Source organism: Capricornis sumatraensis, chromosome 5 (assembly GCF_032405125.1).
Source record: "Capricornis sumatraensis isolate serow.1 chromosome 5, serow.2, whole genome shotgun sequence".
NCBI classification, from domain to species: domain Eukaryota; kingdom Metazoa; phylum Chordata; class Mammalia; order Artiodactyla; family Bovidae; genus Capricornis; species Capricornis sumatraensis.
The window spans coordinates 61,444,943-61,462,612 of record NC_091073.1 but is presented as its reverse complement, the minus strand read 5'-3'; the positions used below and the strand labels follow the sequence as shown (position 1 = coordinate 61,462,612).

At 39.3% G+C, this 17,670-nt stretch overlaps 1 protein-coding gene across 1 annotated transcript in view; it reads right to left on the bottom strand.

Annotated features, from left to right (window-relative positions):
• DOCK4 (dedicator of cytokinesis 4) overlaps nt 1-17,670 on the bottom strand; it is a 472,233-nt gene that overhangs the window by 58,426 nt on the left and 396,137 nt on the right. Inside the window, exons 31-35 of the mRNA XM_068972403.1 lie at nt 9,882-10,030; nt 8,063-8,148; nt 3,032-3,058; nt 2,794-2,889; nt 1,908-1,968 (exon numbers count right to left, since the gene is read on the bottom strand). Coding sequence (XP_068828504.1) covers nt 1,908-1,968; nt 2,794-2,889; nt 3,032-3,058; nt 8,063-8,148; nt 9,882-10,030 — 419 coding nt within the window. The remainder of the gene's footprint in view (nt 1-1,907; nt 1,969-2,793; nt 2,890-3,031; nt 3,059-8,062; nt 8,149-9,881; nt 10,031-17,670) is intronic.

The following is a 17,670-nucleotide window of genomic DNA, read 5'->3' as shown; positions in this document are numbered from 1 at the left end:
GAAATGGACCCAGAGTCTACATTTAAGACTGTACCTCTCAAGGTCACAGAGGGCGCTGTGAAAGCAGATGGAGACAGTGGAAGATGAGTCCTTCAGGAAAAGGTAAAGGCTTTCCTTTGAGGTTATTTATGAGATTTCAGGCTTGGAGTTGGGGGAGAGCCGGGATTAAGGAGACAGACTGAGAAAACCTGAAGACGATGGAGCACTTGGCTTTTTTCCTCAAATATTGACGTACAAGCAGAGACATGGAAGGAGATCAGGCTGAGGACCTTGACCATAGCCAAAGGCTGGCAAACAGTGGGGAAAGCACAGAAAGGAAATTTAGAAGTGGGAATGGCTGTGCTCAAGGTTAGACATTAAGTGCTAAGGGGAAAGGTAATGGGCTGACCCCATGAGCTTGGCCTGATGGCCTGCAGGTTACTATTGGGTCTGAGGATAAAAATTATGGAGAAACTGCATAACAAGAGATGGCCTGACAAAGGATGCTCGGGTCTCACTATTTTTAGCAACTGGTATCGGAGGTGGGATGTAACAATTAAATGCAAAAATGAGGAGGAAGTGGTGGGTGTGGTTAAAAAAAAAGGATAAAGTCATATACTCAGCGATGAACAGTATAGTGAGAAAAGAAATTAAGGAAAAAGATAGTCCTACAAAAGTAAAAATTCTGAGCTCTGAAGAGGGACTGTGAGGGGGAATAAACAAAACAAAACAAATCTGAAATCAATGAGCTAAGACAAGACATGGGCTTCCCTGGTGGCTCAGAGGTTAAAGCGTCTGCCTGCAATGCAGGAGACCTGGGTTTGATCCCTGGGTCGGGAAGATCCGCTGGAGAAGGAAATGGCAACCCACTCCAGGATTCTTGCCTGGAAAATCCCATGAACGGAGGAGCCTGGTGGGCTACAGTTCATGGGGTTGCAAAGAGTTGGACACGACTGAGCAAGCAACTTAACGACTTAAGACAAGACAGAATCAGGTTGGGAAAGAAACAAAATTTTAAGGTACAGGCAAATAGAGAACAAAAAGGCATGGATGTAAGAGACTCGTGGATCAGAGTAAGAATTAGGATTGTGCAAATACTTAGGATAGATGATGAGGTGTATCTACTCTGCAAAATAAGAAAAAGGAACCATGATACACACAAATTTAGAGCCAGAAGCAGTCACAGAGTATTCTTGTGTTTTAAATGTGATCAATGCAAATTCTTAAAAGCATCAATTTATCCTACACCAAAATTTGAAAAAGGAATGTAAACGTATAGCCCTTCTTTTGCTCTGTAGTGAGAATACCATTCTATTTGATAATTAGTTATGAGAACTTCCAGGGTAAATTTTGCATTCCTAGAACTGTTCTGCTATAGCCTATTATCCTTATGATATTGATTTTTGTTTTCCAAAATTTGTTTGGATGAGAAACTATATGGTTATCCCAGTTATAGTCCAAATCTTAACCACAGATGGCTTTAATTTGCAAAGAAGCTATAGAGTGAAAATATGTGTGTTAAACAGGAAACTGTCATTTGTTCAGAAAGGAACATTAATATTTATTAAAATCTAGAATAAATATAAGCAGAGTAGAAAGGAACTGTTTACACAGAATTGAAAAGACCTTTTTCCAGAGACATCATCTTTGTCTCCTAGGAGAGCAACAAAGGACTCCAGGGCAGAAAAATGATACAACAGGGAGAAGCTGGCATCACCGTGGGATCTTACAGTGGGTACTTTCTGCAACACTCGGGAGCTGAGAATTCTCTAGCATTTAATTCAAACTAAAGCAAAGAACACTTCTAAACTCTTCTAAGAAACACTCAGATAAAGACACACTGTGGTGGAAAAACAAACAAAACATAGTATTTCTGACAAAAAGCAAACATTAGAATGCAAGGAGGAAAAGGGAAATCATTGACTAACCAGGAGGCTCACGGTGCAGCCAATCTTTTTGCCATCTACCTCGCCCATTTTCATGCAGTCCCTAAAAACAAGAAGAAAGAGTCAGAACTCAGAACTTCCTTCCTAAGGGCAAACACAGTTTGTTCTTTAAGGGGGGCGGGGGGGGGGGGAGAAACTGCCAGAGACTAGAGGCTAATTGCATGTTGCTTTGGATCAAAGAGGCCAGAGCCCCAGGAGGCTTGGGGTGGGGGGTCTGGTCAGACTCTCGCTGAGCACCAGCATGGCTGTAGATTCCACTTCCAGGTGGGCTGTGCCTTCTCTCAATAGAGAGGGGGCTAAGGAAGAGGAGGAGTGAGGAGATGTTATGACACACCTTTCACTGGGCTGAAAAGGAGCCGGTAAGCCTGGCCATCAGCAGTAACAATGAGGCTTTTTTTCTTAAAATACCATGCATTTAAGTGGGATGACCTGCTTCAACAGTTTCGATCACTTCAAAATAAAAAAATCATGTCTCTGAAAGGTAACGGTGTGAATTTCATTCCCTCTCTCCTTCTATAAGAAAGCAGCATGGTTATACAATTCTGTTACACCACCGTCAGGCTAAGATGAATGGGTCTATTGGTTCTAATGCATGAGTTTCAAAAACAGCAACAAAAGGTTTCTTTAATAACAGGAATCTCTCAGTTTACTAAAACTTTAAAAGAACTGCTGAAGAACCCAGAACAAGACATTAAAAAAGGAAAAACAAAGAAGAAACTGAGCTAGCTAGTTAAAAGTCCACTATTTTACTGCACAAGGTTCCATGGTCTGATTATCAATTCTTTGAGTGATTAACTCAAGTGCAACTGTATTCTGACTCTTCGACTTCCTAACTGGAGCGCAGTGTATCTGAGAAACAGGGGCTTACCTGTAATCTAACAACCTCTCCATCAGCCGAGTTACAGTGGCGATTAAGGAAACGCCACTTTCTCTCCATGTTTCCCGCTCAATTTTCTTTAGTAGACTGGAAAAGAAAGAACCCAGGGCATTTTCAACATTTATTTTTATCAGTCACCATGACAACCGTTTTACTTTCATCAGTACCTTAAATGCCTTAGCAACCACCGCAACATCTCACAAGTAGCACAATGCAAACAATGTCTTACCTAGGATAGGGACCAAAGAGTGGAATTCTAATCCAGGAAGCATTGACAAAGCAAATTGATTTTCAGATTATCCAAGTCATCAGATACAAACACATGCATATAAATCATACTTTCAAAATATGCAAGCACCTCACAGCTCAAAGACATTGTTTCCTAGCTTCTCTCTTCCACTAATATTAGAGGCTTGTGCCTCCCCACAACAAACAACACTGAGAAAAGCAAAAACAGGAGTGCCTCAAAGTTTACTTTTAAGTAAGATCTTGCTTTAGTCACACAAAAATGTTTTCCTACCTCTCAGTGGAATGCATCTTCATCCAAGCAATTTTACTGCAATGCAACTGCTACAGGAAAATCCTTGTACAGACGGTATGACGTTTCGCGTTTTTTCCTTTCACTTAACATTTGCCCACTCAATACATATTGCACTATCTGTGCACTCACTCAACAGTTTCATTCATTTTGTCATTAATCACCGAGGATTTTCTATGTGGTTGTTACAGCAGATTGATGACAAGTACCGAACCACATCTCTCCTCCTACATTTTCCCCCTAATCTTAAGCACCTTGGAGCAGAGGCACTGCTATGTAAACACAAAGCAATAACAAGCATAATCATTAGGATCTCGTTTTACTTTCACTCCCACCTCTAGGCAAATTAACCATATACTTGGCCAAAGCCCTTTAAGATTGAACTTTCCCCAAAAGAAAAAAAGAAAGAACAGAGGCATAACAACATGAGGATACTCTGTCCTCCTAAATTTAATGATGATTATTTCTAAAATCTTGTTTCCCTCTTATCCTAGTTTCACGAATAACAGAGAGAGAAGACTTTTTTTTTTCACAAGTACCATCTCAGCCTAGCCTGTATTGTGCTTAGTAGGAAAAGAAGCTATTTTGTCAAAGTTTTCTCTTTTTTTTTTGGTCTTTGGCTATATTCTCTCTCAATTGTCCTTTCTGCTCCCCCCACCTCCTTTTTGCCATTGCCATTCCAGTGCCCAGTCTTCTGTCTTGGCGCCTAGGCATCCCTGATCATTTGTCTTTCAGGCTTATTCTGAACTGCTTCCTAAACTAAGGAGGGGGAGGAAAGGAGAGGTAACACATGAAGGGATGGAGCCTGCCCTGACTAATCCCCCAGGGAAAAGTCCCCTAGTTTGTTCTAAATGCGTTTTCTTAAAAAAAAAAAAACAAACTCTGAAAAGCACCTGTTTCAAGCTTAAATGCCAAATTGGTATTGAACCAAGTACGCAAATGAAACTCTGCCTGCCAAAGCAAGGCAGGATGATGGAGAAATCTTCCCAAGTGACAGCCCACACCTCATATACTTTAGAGGCTGAAACACACAGAACTCAAGTTAAGTAATAATTCTAAAAATAAATGGGAGACTTCTTTTATGGGCATGAGCTTCACTAACTGGTGCAGCCTCTGGATGCAGTCAGAAATCAGAGCTGCAGAATCCTCTTGTGAAGAGGGGCACAGCTCTGCAGAGCTTGCTGCCTTGGCCAACTTGAGACTCAAATTATCAGGACCAAGCCTAGAACCCAATTCATCTGCTTTCTTGCCCAGGATTATTCCTTCTGTGGGGAAGCTGGCCCTCCCAGCTTACTTGATACACCTGGACAAGGAGAGGCTACCAGACAAGAAAAGTCTCTCTAGATAACTTGGGTGACACTGGTTTTTAATTTGGTCTACAATCATGCCAATGTGCCCATGCTGAGTACACAGGGAACTCATCTAGTAACAGTGAAAGTTTTCTATTTTTTTTTTTAGGCAATAAGATGATGAATGGGTGCTATATAAACTAATGTACTAACTTTACATACATGTCACAAGAGCATAAATGACACATCATTTCTTTATAACTTTTTAAAACCATTTTAAAAAACTGAAGTACAGTTAACTTAAAATGTTGGTTAGTTTCAAGGGTACAGAAAAATGATTCAGATACATTTATATCTCCCTTTCTTCTTTTCTATTATAGATTATTACAAGATATTGAATATAGCTCTCTGTGTTATACAATAGGTCCTTGCTGTTTATCTATAGAAGTTCGTCTATGTTAATCCCAAACTTCTAATTTATCTCCCCACTACTGGCTTCCTGGCTCCAAGGTGACTTTTTATTGCTAACGATACACAATTGGACTCCATGACCATGACAAGCAACAGAAATAACATCCTGCAGGACTATATACTTGCTCATTAGGCTTTTCCCCTCTGATGGAATGAAGGGTGCAGAATTTGACCCTCAGTCTACCTTTCTCTCTTAACAGGATTGTGTGGAGGCCAACGCTTTATATACATAGGTAGCTCAGATGGTAAAGCATCTGCCTGCAATGTAGGAGACCTGTGTTTGATCCCTGGGTCAGGAAGATCCCCTGGAGAAGAGAATGGCAACCCACTCCAGTATTCTTGCGTGGAGAACGCCAAGGACAGAGAAGCCTGGCGAGCTACAGTCTACAGGGTCGTGAAGAGTCAGACACAACTGAGCAACTTTCACTTCACTTCTTCACTTCAAATATATATATATGTGTGTGTGTGAAATGAAGCTCTGTGAAATGATCTGGAGCCTTACTGAATTATTCAGAGCAGCATACAATAAAGCACAGTGGAGGACTGAGGCGGAGGTCACGTCTTCCGGAAGTCCCCTTCATAACCCCGAGGCTGTCAGCACTCTCTCTGTGTGCTCCCTGGCGCACCCTCAGCCTCAGGAGACCACCAACCACAGGAAGATGCTCAATAAATGAAGCTGAATGAGTCAATGAAGTGGATGCAGGGAAGCAGAACTTCATTCTGATGCCTTATTCTGCGTATCTCACAGGCAGCGATGATCCACAATTTCAGCATTATCAAAACCGACAAATCCTGACCCTCATTCACTTCAAAAAGATGTAGTATGGGAAAATGAGGGCAACTTGAGGGTCAGGGAAAGATGAGTTCTTAGAAAGGACTGTACTATATAAATTTACAGTTTCATTCTAAGGAGGCTATTTTGGCAAGCATATACCACCTTTCAGGAAGCAGTGAGCTACTTTCAGCTTCTGAACAAATTTTAAGAAGTTTTAGACATGAATTACAGAGGAAAAAATGAAAATCTGTACCACAATAGCATGTGTTCCCAATTCATAATGTGTGCAATGACACAGTGTGATTACCCTAATTCTTTGTGATTTCTATTGCCAAAAAAGCATTTTATTGTTTCCTGAAATATTTAGTTGGATTTTCCCTTTCTTTTTTGAGCCCAGGTAGTAATGACATTTAATTATCACTTTAGAGTATATTTATTCTCAATATGCTGATCATAAAAGTATGAAAGAGAAACATTTATAGTAAGATTTCTAGTGATATGCTAAAAAATCAAGAAAAGAATAAAAATCTCCAGTGAATAAATCAGGGACCTTAAAATAGTCCTAATTATAGAGGCTTAATATTTTAATTATTGGTTTGATTTTAATGTCAAGGTACATCTTCTATTTCAAAGCCATATTTACACACAAGCAGTTCAAATTGCATGCTATCAGGCCTTTATTAAAGTAGATAAGAGGCACTACAGAGCTACGTGAGTGCTTATTAATCTTGTGAATTTATTATAAATAATTAATCACAAATCTCAAGAGATTCATTTCACCGAGTGCTTTCTCATTTTAGTTCTTTGTTCAAACCAAAGACTAGTAACGGAATTGAGAGTGGTTTTCAAAAGTAATTTATTATACTGGATGAGGTTTTAATCAGAATTCTTGCTAAACTCCAGCTGTCACGAAAGACAGATGCTTTGTACACTAGAATGAACGAGGGCTTGATGAATAATTATTATAAGTTCCAGTTTAATTACAGTATCAGAAGAAAATGGCATTGTTCAGGATTCAGTACAAAGAATGTATTTTATCACGTACCACCACCACAAGAGATCTGTATACCCCTTTTTGGCTTTTCCCTTCAATGTAATTTTCTTAAAAGCGTCAAGAATGATTTTAAATCAGGCAAGTTGAAATCTATCAACCATTAATAATACTTTTCAACCTTATATATTAATATATCTACTGCTCTAAATTTATGATCATAAATGAATTACAGAGTTTTCTATCTGGCTATCAGTGTTAAAGCAGTAGTATTTAGTTTTAGATTTACTTGGTTGTAAATACAAGGAAAAGCGTATTTTGTAATAGAAAAATATATTGCTAAAATGTTTCTGCACTTCTGAAAGACCTGCAAACATTTCCCAAGCACAATGAGCTGGTTCTTCCTTCAAAAACACTTCGTAAGTATAAAAGGTTAGACAATGACTAAGAGCCTTAGAAAGCTGTAGAGAAAACAAGTGCTAGAATTAAAATCCTAAAGCACTGGAACCTTCTTATGTATTGTCTGTGGCCATTTTACACAGTGAATGACTACTCAGTACAGGCACTTCATCCTGGGACAGTGATCACAGTCTTACCTTAGTAAGGACAACCTCAAGTCTCCTTACAACACTCCATTACTTCTTTATCCTCCTTACAAATCCTAATCACAGAATCTACTAGAAATTATTTGCTTCTCTGATATTCTAGTAAGAAACATTTAGGAAGCAATTAATAATGCTGAATGAGCAATAGGTATTGGTGAATTAAATCAAGCGCTGAAGAACAGATGCAAACTAGGTTAATCTTCCTAACAGCAAATCAGCCAAGAACATCTTGGAAAGCATGGCACACAAACACAACAATCACACCACTATTTTGTTTTCCTCTCCCACTATCTACCCAATTGAAAATCATTACCTTGCAGCCCCAACTTTAAAATAATTAGTCATGAAAAGAGTGAATTTGTTATGTAACACTTGTAACCTGCCCTAATCAGAGATTAATACAAGGAGATATGTCTAATCATCAGCATAATAAGATCCATTCACCAGAGTTAAGCAATGATCCTTTATTTCACACTCCACAAAGACAAAGCACTCTGGGGAGACCCAAGCTGTCTTTGCAGCTCTCAGCTGCTTAGCACTGACACCCAAATCCCCCAAAAAGAATCAACTGGAGACACACATGTTACTCACATACTGTTGAAGAGCTCACGGTAGGTTTCATCACCTTTGCCTTCGGACATCAGGCTGTCCAGTTTGTCAATGAGCTTGGCTTCCACCTGAAACAGACCCAAATGTTACTCCCTTTCTTTCCTTCTCACAAGAAGGATTTTCTAGGCACATGGAAACATATTTATTTCTGCAAGGGAAAAAGCCACAGTAAATTTTGTGAATTTATCAGCTGTGGTTAACCAAAGACACCCCTTTGGAATTCTAGGGGGCCAATTTAGATGCAGGAACATGACTTCAAACTCCTGGTAGGGTAGGGTGTGCTGCCGCGAAAGACTTCTATTTGTTGATTCAAACACAAATGCCTGCAGCCCAGCTTAAATGTTTGAATTCTTTTTTTAGGAGCTGTAAAAACTGGCAAGTCTTTTTTTGTTTTTTTCAAATCATGATACACATACACACACACACACACACACACACACACACACACGCACATATACACATATATACATATAAGAACATCAGCAAACTACTATATCCACAAACATTCAGTTAAATCTTTGATGTGTTTTGTATCTATTTTCTTTCTCAAAACAGTTTGAGGTTGCACTAAATCTTTGCTGAAGTTGAGAATTTGTCCTAACCATGTACAGATGGTAGATCCATAGATATATTCTAAGTCAGCAATCAGTAGCATGAGACAGAAAGGACATATTTCCTGAAAACTGTAGTCAAAACATTTATATTTTCAAGAACATAAATCCTTTAGGACTTCAGTATCAGGAAGGCAGAAATAAATATCCCATCATCTCTCAGAGACAGCAGAGGGGACAGAAAAGGAAGAATTTCTGCAAGGCCAGAGGGTTAACAACGAGGGGTATGGAGGGATATCTGACTTTGTCAAAGGACTGAGCACAATTATTTCCTTTGTATCAAATTTCAATATATGGGTAAAGATATAAGGGAAGAGAAGGGGGTTTTCCCCAATATAATTTTTAAATAGGCTTTCATTCACGTATTGACTCTCCTGAAAATAAATGACGGTCTTGATACAGATGAAATGCCATGCTTGGTCTATGTATGCATCCAGTTTGTTCGTACAGTTGACAATCATTTCTAAGACTTAAGAAGGGCTCATAGGGAGAAGCAAGAGGCTTCCTTCATGCAGCAGAGAGCACACAGGTGAATGCCATGACTGTGTGAACAGTTGGCCTGCTGTCTCCAATAGAAGTGACTTGCCCTGGCAAAGGCAGTTGATTTCTGCTATGAGATCTGGTTTTGGAATAAGACCAAGTGTCTTTCTAAAACGAGCCTGTGTCAAAGAGAAATGACAGGATCATGCTCATCTTCTTGGAATTTCCTTTGCAACAATTTTGACTGCTTTTCCCTTTAAATTAATTCTTAGCACTTCAAGCAAAGAGCAATAAAACATACTGTGCATCAAATGTTCAAAGCTAAGCCATTCACCAAATACAATGTGCAGACCACTGAGAGGTCAGCGATTTTAGGAATCATTAACCTTCTGATTCCTCTGTGTTGTGTCCAGCTGGGAGCAAATAAAGTTTCTGGTAGTTCTTAAACACAGACCTAGAAAATCACAGGATTTTCTTTTTTTTTTTTTAGCTGAAAGGGAATGAAATGTTTTTTCCAGGGCTTCTCAGAGATTCAGGGAGACACAGTCCCAGAAGGGTGTCCGAGGCTATGTATTCAGCTTGGAAGTACATGGCCTAGGTTGAAATCTGGTTCACAGCTCATTCCTCAACTCAGAGCATCTCTGAGCCACCGCACTCACCTCTGAGAGAACTGAGATTCTTCTGACTGCTCTGAGAGCACATCCACCTACCTGTTTAAAATTGCCACTCCGCCTCTGCTCCCAGTCCATCATATCGTGGAAAATAGGAATCATGACATTGCGGAGATCTGGCTGGGGTATTAAGGTTACTTCCAGGAAGGGGCCAATCAGGGCAGGAATGAAATGAAGCTTGTGCTCTCCTAAAATGAATGAAATATTTACCTTCCTGTAGATTCAGTTTTAATAAGATTTCAGAAAATCATTATTATACAACTTGTTTAAAACTACTGTCATAAGAACACGGTTGATTGTAGTTGTCTCAAGCAAGAAAATATTTCTCTAAGCAGCTATATAAACAGATTTCCATGTGTTAGTATTTCTGCTTCATTTTTAATTAAAAAAAAAAACTAGGGATTTACCTTTTCACAGTTTACAAAAAGCCATAAGATACAATTAAATATTATATAGATCATCAGGAATTGGTTGTGTATACTACTGCACATTCACACATTAAAATCCTTATGCAATTATTAAAAATGAGGTTGAAGAAAAACACAGATGAAGTTTTTCAATATAATTAACTGTAAAGGCAAAGTACCACACAGTATGCAAAGGCACATCTTTCATTTAAAAAGAATATATATATGATAGTCTACAAGGTTATATCCCCTAATAGTAAGCACATTGGTTATCTCTGGGTGATAATATTACTGGTGACTTTTATATATGAAAAAGGTGGTTCCCATCTGCATTATGTAATTTGTCTTCCTTCTTTACATAATAAACATAACACCCTAAGTAAAATATAAACATTGGCCCAAACAACAACAAACAGAACAATTTTCTGAAAAGACTACAATGTAATAATAGTGAATTCAAAATGGTATTTAGCAAGTCCTGAAAAGTATACTGCGGATAATTCAGAGCAAAGGAAAGTGGAGGGTAGGGTGGACACAGATGATTTTGTCTAGCAGATATGTGTTGAGTTCAGTCTATTACCCTAGACATCCAAGTTAAATCTCAGAGAGTTCCTACTTTTATAATAAACTGCACATTATGGAAAATATACAATGTACATTTTGTGCATGCACATTACATGCACAACCTTTTGCATCATGGATGAAAGCATATGATACTGGGAGGCTGAGCAAAAGAGAGCTGGGTTCATGAAAAAGGATCATTTCCCTCTTATTAATTTTTCCATCTTTGATCTTTTTTTTTTGTAAGTGTTGAATACACACAAAATCTTGCTGTTCAGACTTACTTGCCAATTTTGGAGTTAAATATCGTCACATTAATTGTCATTTCCTCTATTTTGTTTCTGTAGCAGAAGGCATGAAGGTGAACACAGACTTGGACAGACATAAATCCAGGATGCAAACATACAATTTAAATTTGTATTGACTTTAGAGGGATGTTTAAAGGAAGGAGAACATGAACAAGAGAATTTGGAAAGAAAAGAAAATGATGGATGGGCAGACCCAATAGGTGTTGTGAAGTCACTGTTTTTTGTGACTGCAAATGCCTTGGGATATTTGTGACGTCTTCCAAAAGTGGCTCTCATCCTTTTTACTCAATATGGGATGGTAACAGGACACAACTGTCAGGCCCCAGGCCCCTCTGGATCTGAAAGTCCCTGTACATCAGTGATGCCACATAGTCCTTTCCTCTTTTTCTCGTGTTTCATTGAAAGTAACTTCGCGGTTTCTTACCATCTCTAAATTACTTATATATCAAAGCATCCATTACATGTGAGGAGGAAACGTGGCTTGTAATTCTTTTTGCTTTCCTAACTTTATTCTTGACCTAGGTAATATTTTATCTTTTCCAAGGGACTACTTAGTTTTCCTCTTCAGAGCAAGAATACTTCCCTCTTATTCATCAAAAGAAATGCCCTTATTAATCTGCCCTTGTATATTTTCCTCCAAAAGAATGAATACTTCCAAGACCAACAAACTCAGTGTGGCAGAATATACAAAAACATCAATTCACGGACTTCTCCCTGCATTTTCCCCATCCTCCCAACATACACATTTAGAGCAGGTAACTGCAGCCAGCATTTGCAATTCCTTTCTGTAGTTATTTTTGTCAGGGCAAAATGCAGAGCAACCTGAACTCAATCACTCTTCCTGTCATTTGCAAAAGTCTAAACCCACTCACTGCTTCTTCAAGATGTTCTGGCAAGCGAGGGGAAGAAAGAGAAAAGAGGAAAGGAAATTTCTGCAGAGATGAATTCTGGCAAGTCTTGAGATCAGCCAGCCTTACTCTTATCTCTGTCCCTGCCCCAGGAGATGGCTGCAGGGCTTCAGAGTCTAGCCACAGATGCTCTGCTTCTGCAGAGCCACGGACTGAAGGGACTCTGTACCCAGGACAAGGGCCACCCTGGCATGTGACTAATAACCAAGAGGACCTTTCTGCTTCCTCGACACTGTGTAAGACACCGATCCTTTGCACAGTTTCGGGGTGTGCATGGGGTGAGGGGGATGAGTGAAGCAGCAAATATAGAATAAAATGAAAACTCCTGCCAGCCAGATAGTCCTCCCACAGCTGCTATGGTGGAATGATATTCAGACCTGCTCCATTACAGAATTTTTATTTTTAATCTTCCCTGAGCCTGCCATCCTTTGACCTCCTAGCAAAGAACATTATTAGCATGCACTTAGTTTATTTACCATTATTTCTTTGAGCATCCATGAATCTTTTTAAAAACTCTCTTCCATTTATAGGCATTTTACAACATGATTTTCTCTTTTAAAATTTTCTTACTATGAAAAATCTCAACACAGAATTACAAAGGACAGTAAGATAAATCCCTACATCCCCATCATCTAGCTTCAATAATTATCAATATTTTTTTGCTAATTTTGTTTCACTTATCAACCCAACTATTTTTTCACTGGGAAATTTTAAACCAAGTCAGACACATCAAAATATTCTACTTGTATAAACATCAGTTAGCATTTTTCACAGGCAGGTCATTTTATAAATACAGGACCACAATACCTTTATTACATTTTTTTAAATGGCAGACAGTAATTCTTCAAATTAATCTAAAACCAGTCTATATTAAAAATTTCCAGATTGTCTTAAAACATGTCATTTACAGTTGGCTTCTTTCAATCACAATCCAAACAAAATACATATAGTATTTTGTAGCCTGATTTTCTATGACAGAGAAACCATGTTGTTGTTTAGTTGCTAAGTTGTGTCCAACTCTTTTGTGACCCTATGAACTGTAGCCTGCTAGGCTCCTTTGTCCATGGGATTTCTCAGGCAAGAATACTGGAGTCATTTCCTAGGACTTCCCTGATAGTTCAGTTGGTAGAGAATCTGCCTGAAATGCAGGAGACACTGGTTCAATTTCTGGTTTGGGAAGATCCGCTGGAGAAGGGATAGGCTACCCACTCCAGTATTCTTGGTCTTCCCTTGTGGCTCAGCTGGTAAAGAATCCGCTTGCAATGCGGAAGACCTGGGTTCGATCCCTGGAAGTGAAAGGCTACTCACTCCAGTATTCTGGCCTGGAATTCCATGGACTACAGTCCATGGAGTCGCAGAGTCAGACACAACTGAGTGACTTTCACTTTCACTTTCTCCAGGGGGGTCTTCCCGACCCAGGGACTGAACCTGTGACATCTGCATTGGCAGGCAGGTTCTTTAACACTGAGCTACCAGGGAAGCCATACCCACATTTAAATTATTGTGCAGACTGTATGAGGCTAGCCTTCTTTACTGAGAACACACTTTGGAAACAAAGAATCTGTGCAACCATACAAGTTTTCCACCACAGAAAATTCTACTCTTACCCAATCCACCATGCAAAATCTTGAGCTATGTATAGCAGCAGGAAAATAAACTTCACTTAGATTATTTCCTTTTAAATCACAGATTTAGCATACTTTTCCTATCTCAAATTGTCAGCCACATGGTCTTGTTTTGAAGTATTTAGGGCACCTGCTAGTTGGGCTGCTGGAGTTGTATATTTATGCACACATAGCAGCCTGTTAGGGAAGTATTGATTTTTCTACAGCAGTTACAAGACGCTGTGTTTGCAAATGTGGAAGAGGAGCCCACTTTATATTTAGTAAGGATGTTAGTTCAACTAAAAATAGAAAGAAAAAACTTAGCCTTGCAGCATGATGAATGGCAAAGGTGGGACACAGCAGTAGAGAATAACCTCTTTCTTTGTAGACTACTCTTGCAAACATAGGTACAAATAAATAAATTTGAGGGGATTTGATGCTTTGCTCACTTTCACTTTTTATGGAGGTAACACTGTTTTATAACTTTTATAAATTTCACGTGTACAACATTATATTTTGACTTCTGTATACACTACAGCATGCTCATTACCAAAAATTTAGTTTCCATCCATCATCGAACTGTTGACCACTTTACTTATTTCACCCTGTTCTATCTCTCTTCAGAGGCCAGACTGAAGAAGCAAGATCTACAGCCCCACACTCTCCAGAATGAAAACCACAATCACAGAAAGCTAACCAAAATGATCATATGGATCACAGCTTTGTGTAACTCAGTGAAGCTATGAGCCATGCAGGTCCACCCAAGACAGACAGGTCATGGTGGAGAGTTCTGACAAAACGTGGTCCACTGGAGAAGGGAATGGCAAATCACTCAAGTATTCTTGTTTCAAGAACCCCATGAACAGTCTGAAAAGGCAAAATGATATGATACTAGAAGATGAGCCTGCCAGGTCAGCAGATGTCCAATATGCTACTGGGGAAGAGTGGAGAAATAGCCTCAGAAAGAATGAAAAGGCTGGGCCAAAGTGGAAATGATGCTCAGCTGTGGATGTGTCTGATGGTGAAAGGAAAATCCAATGCTGTAAAGAACAGTACTGGATAGGAACCTGAAATGTTAGGCCCATGAATCAAGGTAAACGACGTGGTCAAGCAGGAGATGGCATTTTAGGAATCAGTGAACTAAAATGGATGGGAATGAGTGAATTTAATTCAGATGATCATAATATCTTCTAGTGGGCAAGAATCCCTTAGAAAAGGAGTAGCCCTCATAGTCAACACAAGAGTAGAAAATTCAGTACTTGGGAGCAATCTCAAAAAAGACAGAATAATCTTAGTTCATTTCCAAGGCAAACAACACAGTAACCCAAGTCTATGCCCCAACTACTAATGCCGAAGAAGCTGAAGTTGAACATATCTATGAAGACCTAAGATCTTCTATAACACAGAAAAAGAGATGTTCTTTTAATCACAAGGAACTCAAATGCAAAAGTAGGAAGTAAAGAGATGTCTGGAGTAACAGGCAAGTTTCACTTTGGACCACAAAATGAAGCAGGGTAAAGGTTAACAGAGGTTGCCAAGAGAACACACTGGTCGTAGCAAATACCTTTTTTCAACAACACAAGAGATGACTCTACACATGGACATCACGAGATGGTCAATACGGAAATCAGATTGATTACATTCTTTGCAGCCAAAGATGGAGAAGCTCTCTACAGTGAAAAACAAGACCTGAATCTGACTGTGGCTCAGGTCATGAGCTCAGGCTTATTGCCAAATTCTGGCTTAAACTGAAGTAGGGAAACCCACTAGGCCATTCATGTATGACCTAAATCAAATCCCTTATGATTTTACAGTGCAGTTGACAACCAGATTCAAGAGATTAGATCTGGTAGACAAAGTGCCTGAAGAACTATAGATAGAGGTTAGTAACACTGTATAGGGGGCGGTGACCTAAAAGCATCCCAAAGGAAAAGAATTGCAAGAAGGCAAAATAGTTGTTTCAAGAGATCTTATAAATAGCTGAGAAAAGAAGAGAAGTGAAAGGCAAAGGAGAAAGGGAAAGATATACACAACTGAATGCCAGAGCTCCAGAGAATAGCAAGGAGAGATAAGAAAGCCTTCCCAAGTGAACAGTGCAAGAAGTGGAGGAAAACAATAGAGTGGGAAAGATTAGAGAATTGTTCAAGAAAACTGGAGATATCAAGGGAACATTTCATACAAGGATGGGCACAATAAAGGACAGAAATGGCAAGGACCTAACAGAAGCAGAAGAAATTAAGAAGTGGCAAGAATACATAGAAGAACTATACATAAAGGTCTTAATGATCTGGATAACCATGATGATGTGGTCAGTTACCTAGAGTCAGACATCCTGGAGTGTGAAGTCAAGTGGACCTTAGGAAGCATTACTAAGAAATGAGCTAGTGGAGGCGATGAAATTCCAGCTGAGCTATTTCAAAATCCCAAAAGATGATGATGCTGTGAAAGTGCTATACTCAATATATCAGCAAATTTGGAAGACTCAGCAGTGGCCACAGGACTGGAAAGTCAGTTTTCATTCCAATTCCAAAGGGCAATGCCAAAGAATATTCAAACTACTATACAGTTGCACTCATCTCACACGCTAGTAAATGAACGCTCAAAATTCTCCAAGCTAGACTTCAGCAGTACGTGAACCAAGAACTTCCAGATGTACAAGCTGGATTTAGAAAAGGCAGAGGAACTAGAGATCAAATTGCCAACATCCATTGGATCATAAACATAGCAGAAAATTCTGGAAAAATATCTACTACTGCTTCATTAACTATGGTAAAGCCTTTGACTGTGTAGATTACAACAAACTGTGGAAAATTCTTAAAGAGATGGGAATACCAGACCACCTTACCTGCCTCCTGAGAAATCTGTATGCAGGTTAAGAAGCAATAGTTAGAATCGGACATGGAATAATGGATTGGTTCAAAACTGGGAAAGGAGTACATCAAGGCTATATATTGTTACTGTGCTTATTTAACTTATAGACAGAGTACATCATGCAAAATGCCAGGGTGGGTAAAGCACAAGCTGGAATCAAGATTGTCGAGAAAAATATCAACAACTTCACATATGCAGATGAAAGCACTTAAATGGTAGAAAGTGAAGAGGAACTAAAGAGCCTCTTGATGAGGGTGAAATAGGAGAGTGAAATGCTGGCTTGCAACTCAACATTCAAAAAACTAAGATCATGGCATCCAGGCCCATCGCTTCATGGCAAATATTAATAGAAGGGGAAAAAGTGGAGGCAGTAACAGACTTTATTTTTTGGGGCTCCAGAATCACTGCAGATGGTGACTGAAGCCATGAAATTAAAAGATGCTTGCTCTGTGGAAGAAAAGCAATGATAAAACTAGACAGCATATTAAAAAGCAGAGACATCACTTTGCCGACAAAGGTCCATATAGTCAAAGCTATAATTTTTCCAGTTGTTATGTATGGATGTGAGAGTTGGACCATAAAGAAGGCTGAGCGTTGAAGAATTGATGCTTTCAAACTGTGATGCTGGAGAAGACTCTTGAGGGTCCCTTGGACAGCAAGGGGATTAAACCATCCAGTCCTAAAGGAAATCAACCCTGAATATTCACTGGAATATTCACTGAAGCTGAAGCTCCCATACTCTGGCCACCTGATGCAACGAGCTGACTCATTGAAAAAGACCATGATGCTAGGAAAGATTGATGGCAGGAAGAGAAGGTGGTGACAGAGGATGAGATGGCTGGATGGCATCACCGACTCAATGGACATGGGTTTGAGCAAACTCCAGGAGAACGTGAAAGATAAGGCAGCCTGGTGGGCAGCAGTCCACGGGGTCTCGAAGAGTTGGACATGACTTAGGGACTAAACAACAATAGCAACTTCCCTTCCCCTCTGGTAGCCACTAATCCATTCTCTATATGCTTACTTCGTTTCACTTTGCTTGTTCATTTATTTACTTTTAATATTCTTTGTGAGTGAAATCATATGGTAATTGTCATTGCCTGATTTATTTCACTTAGCATAACACTCTCTCAGTTTCAGTTTCAGTGAAAGTCACTCAGTTGTGTCTG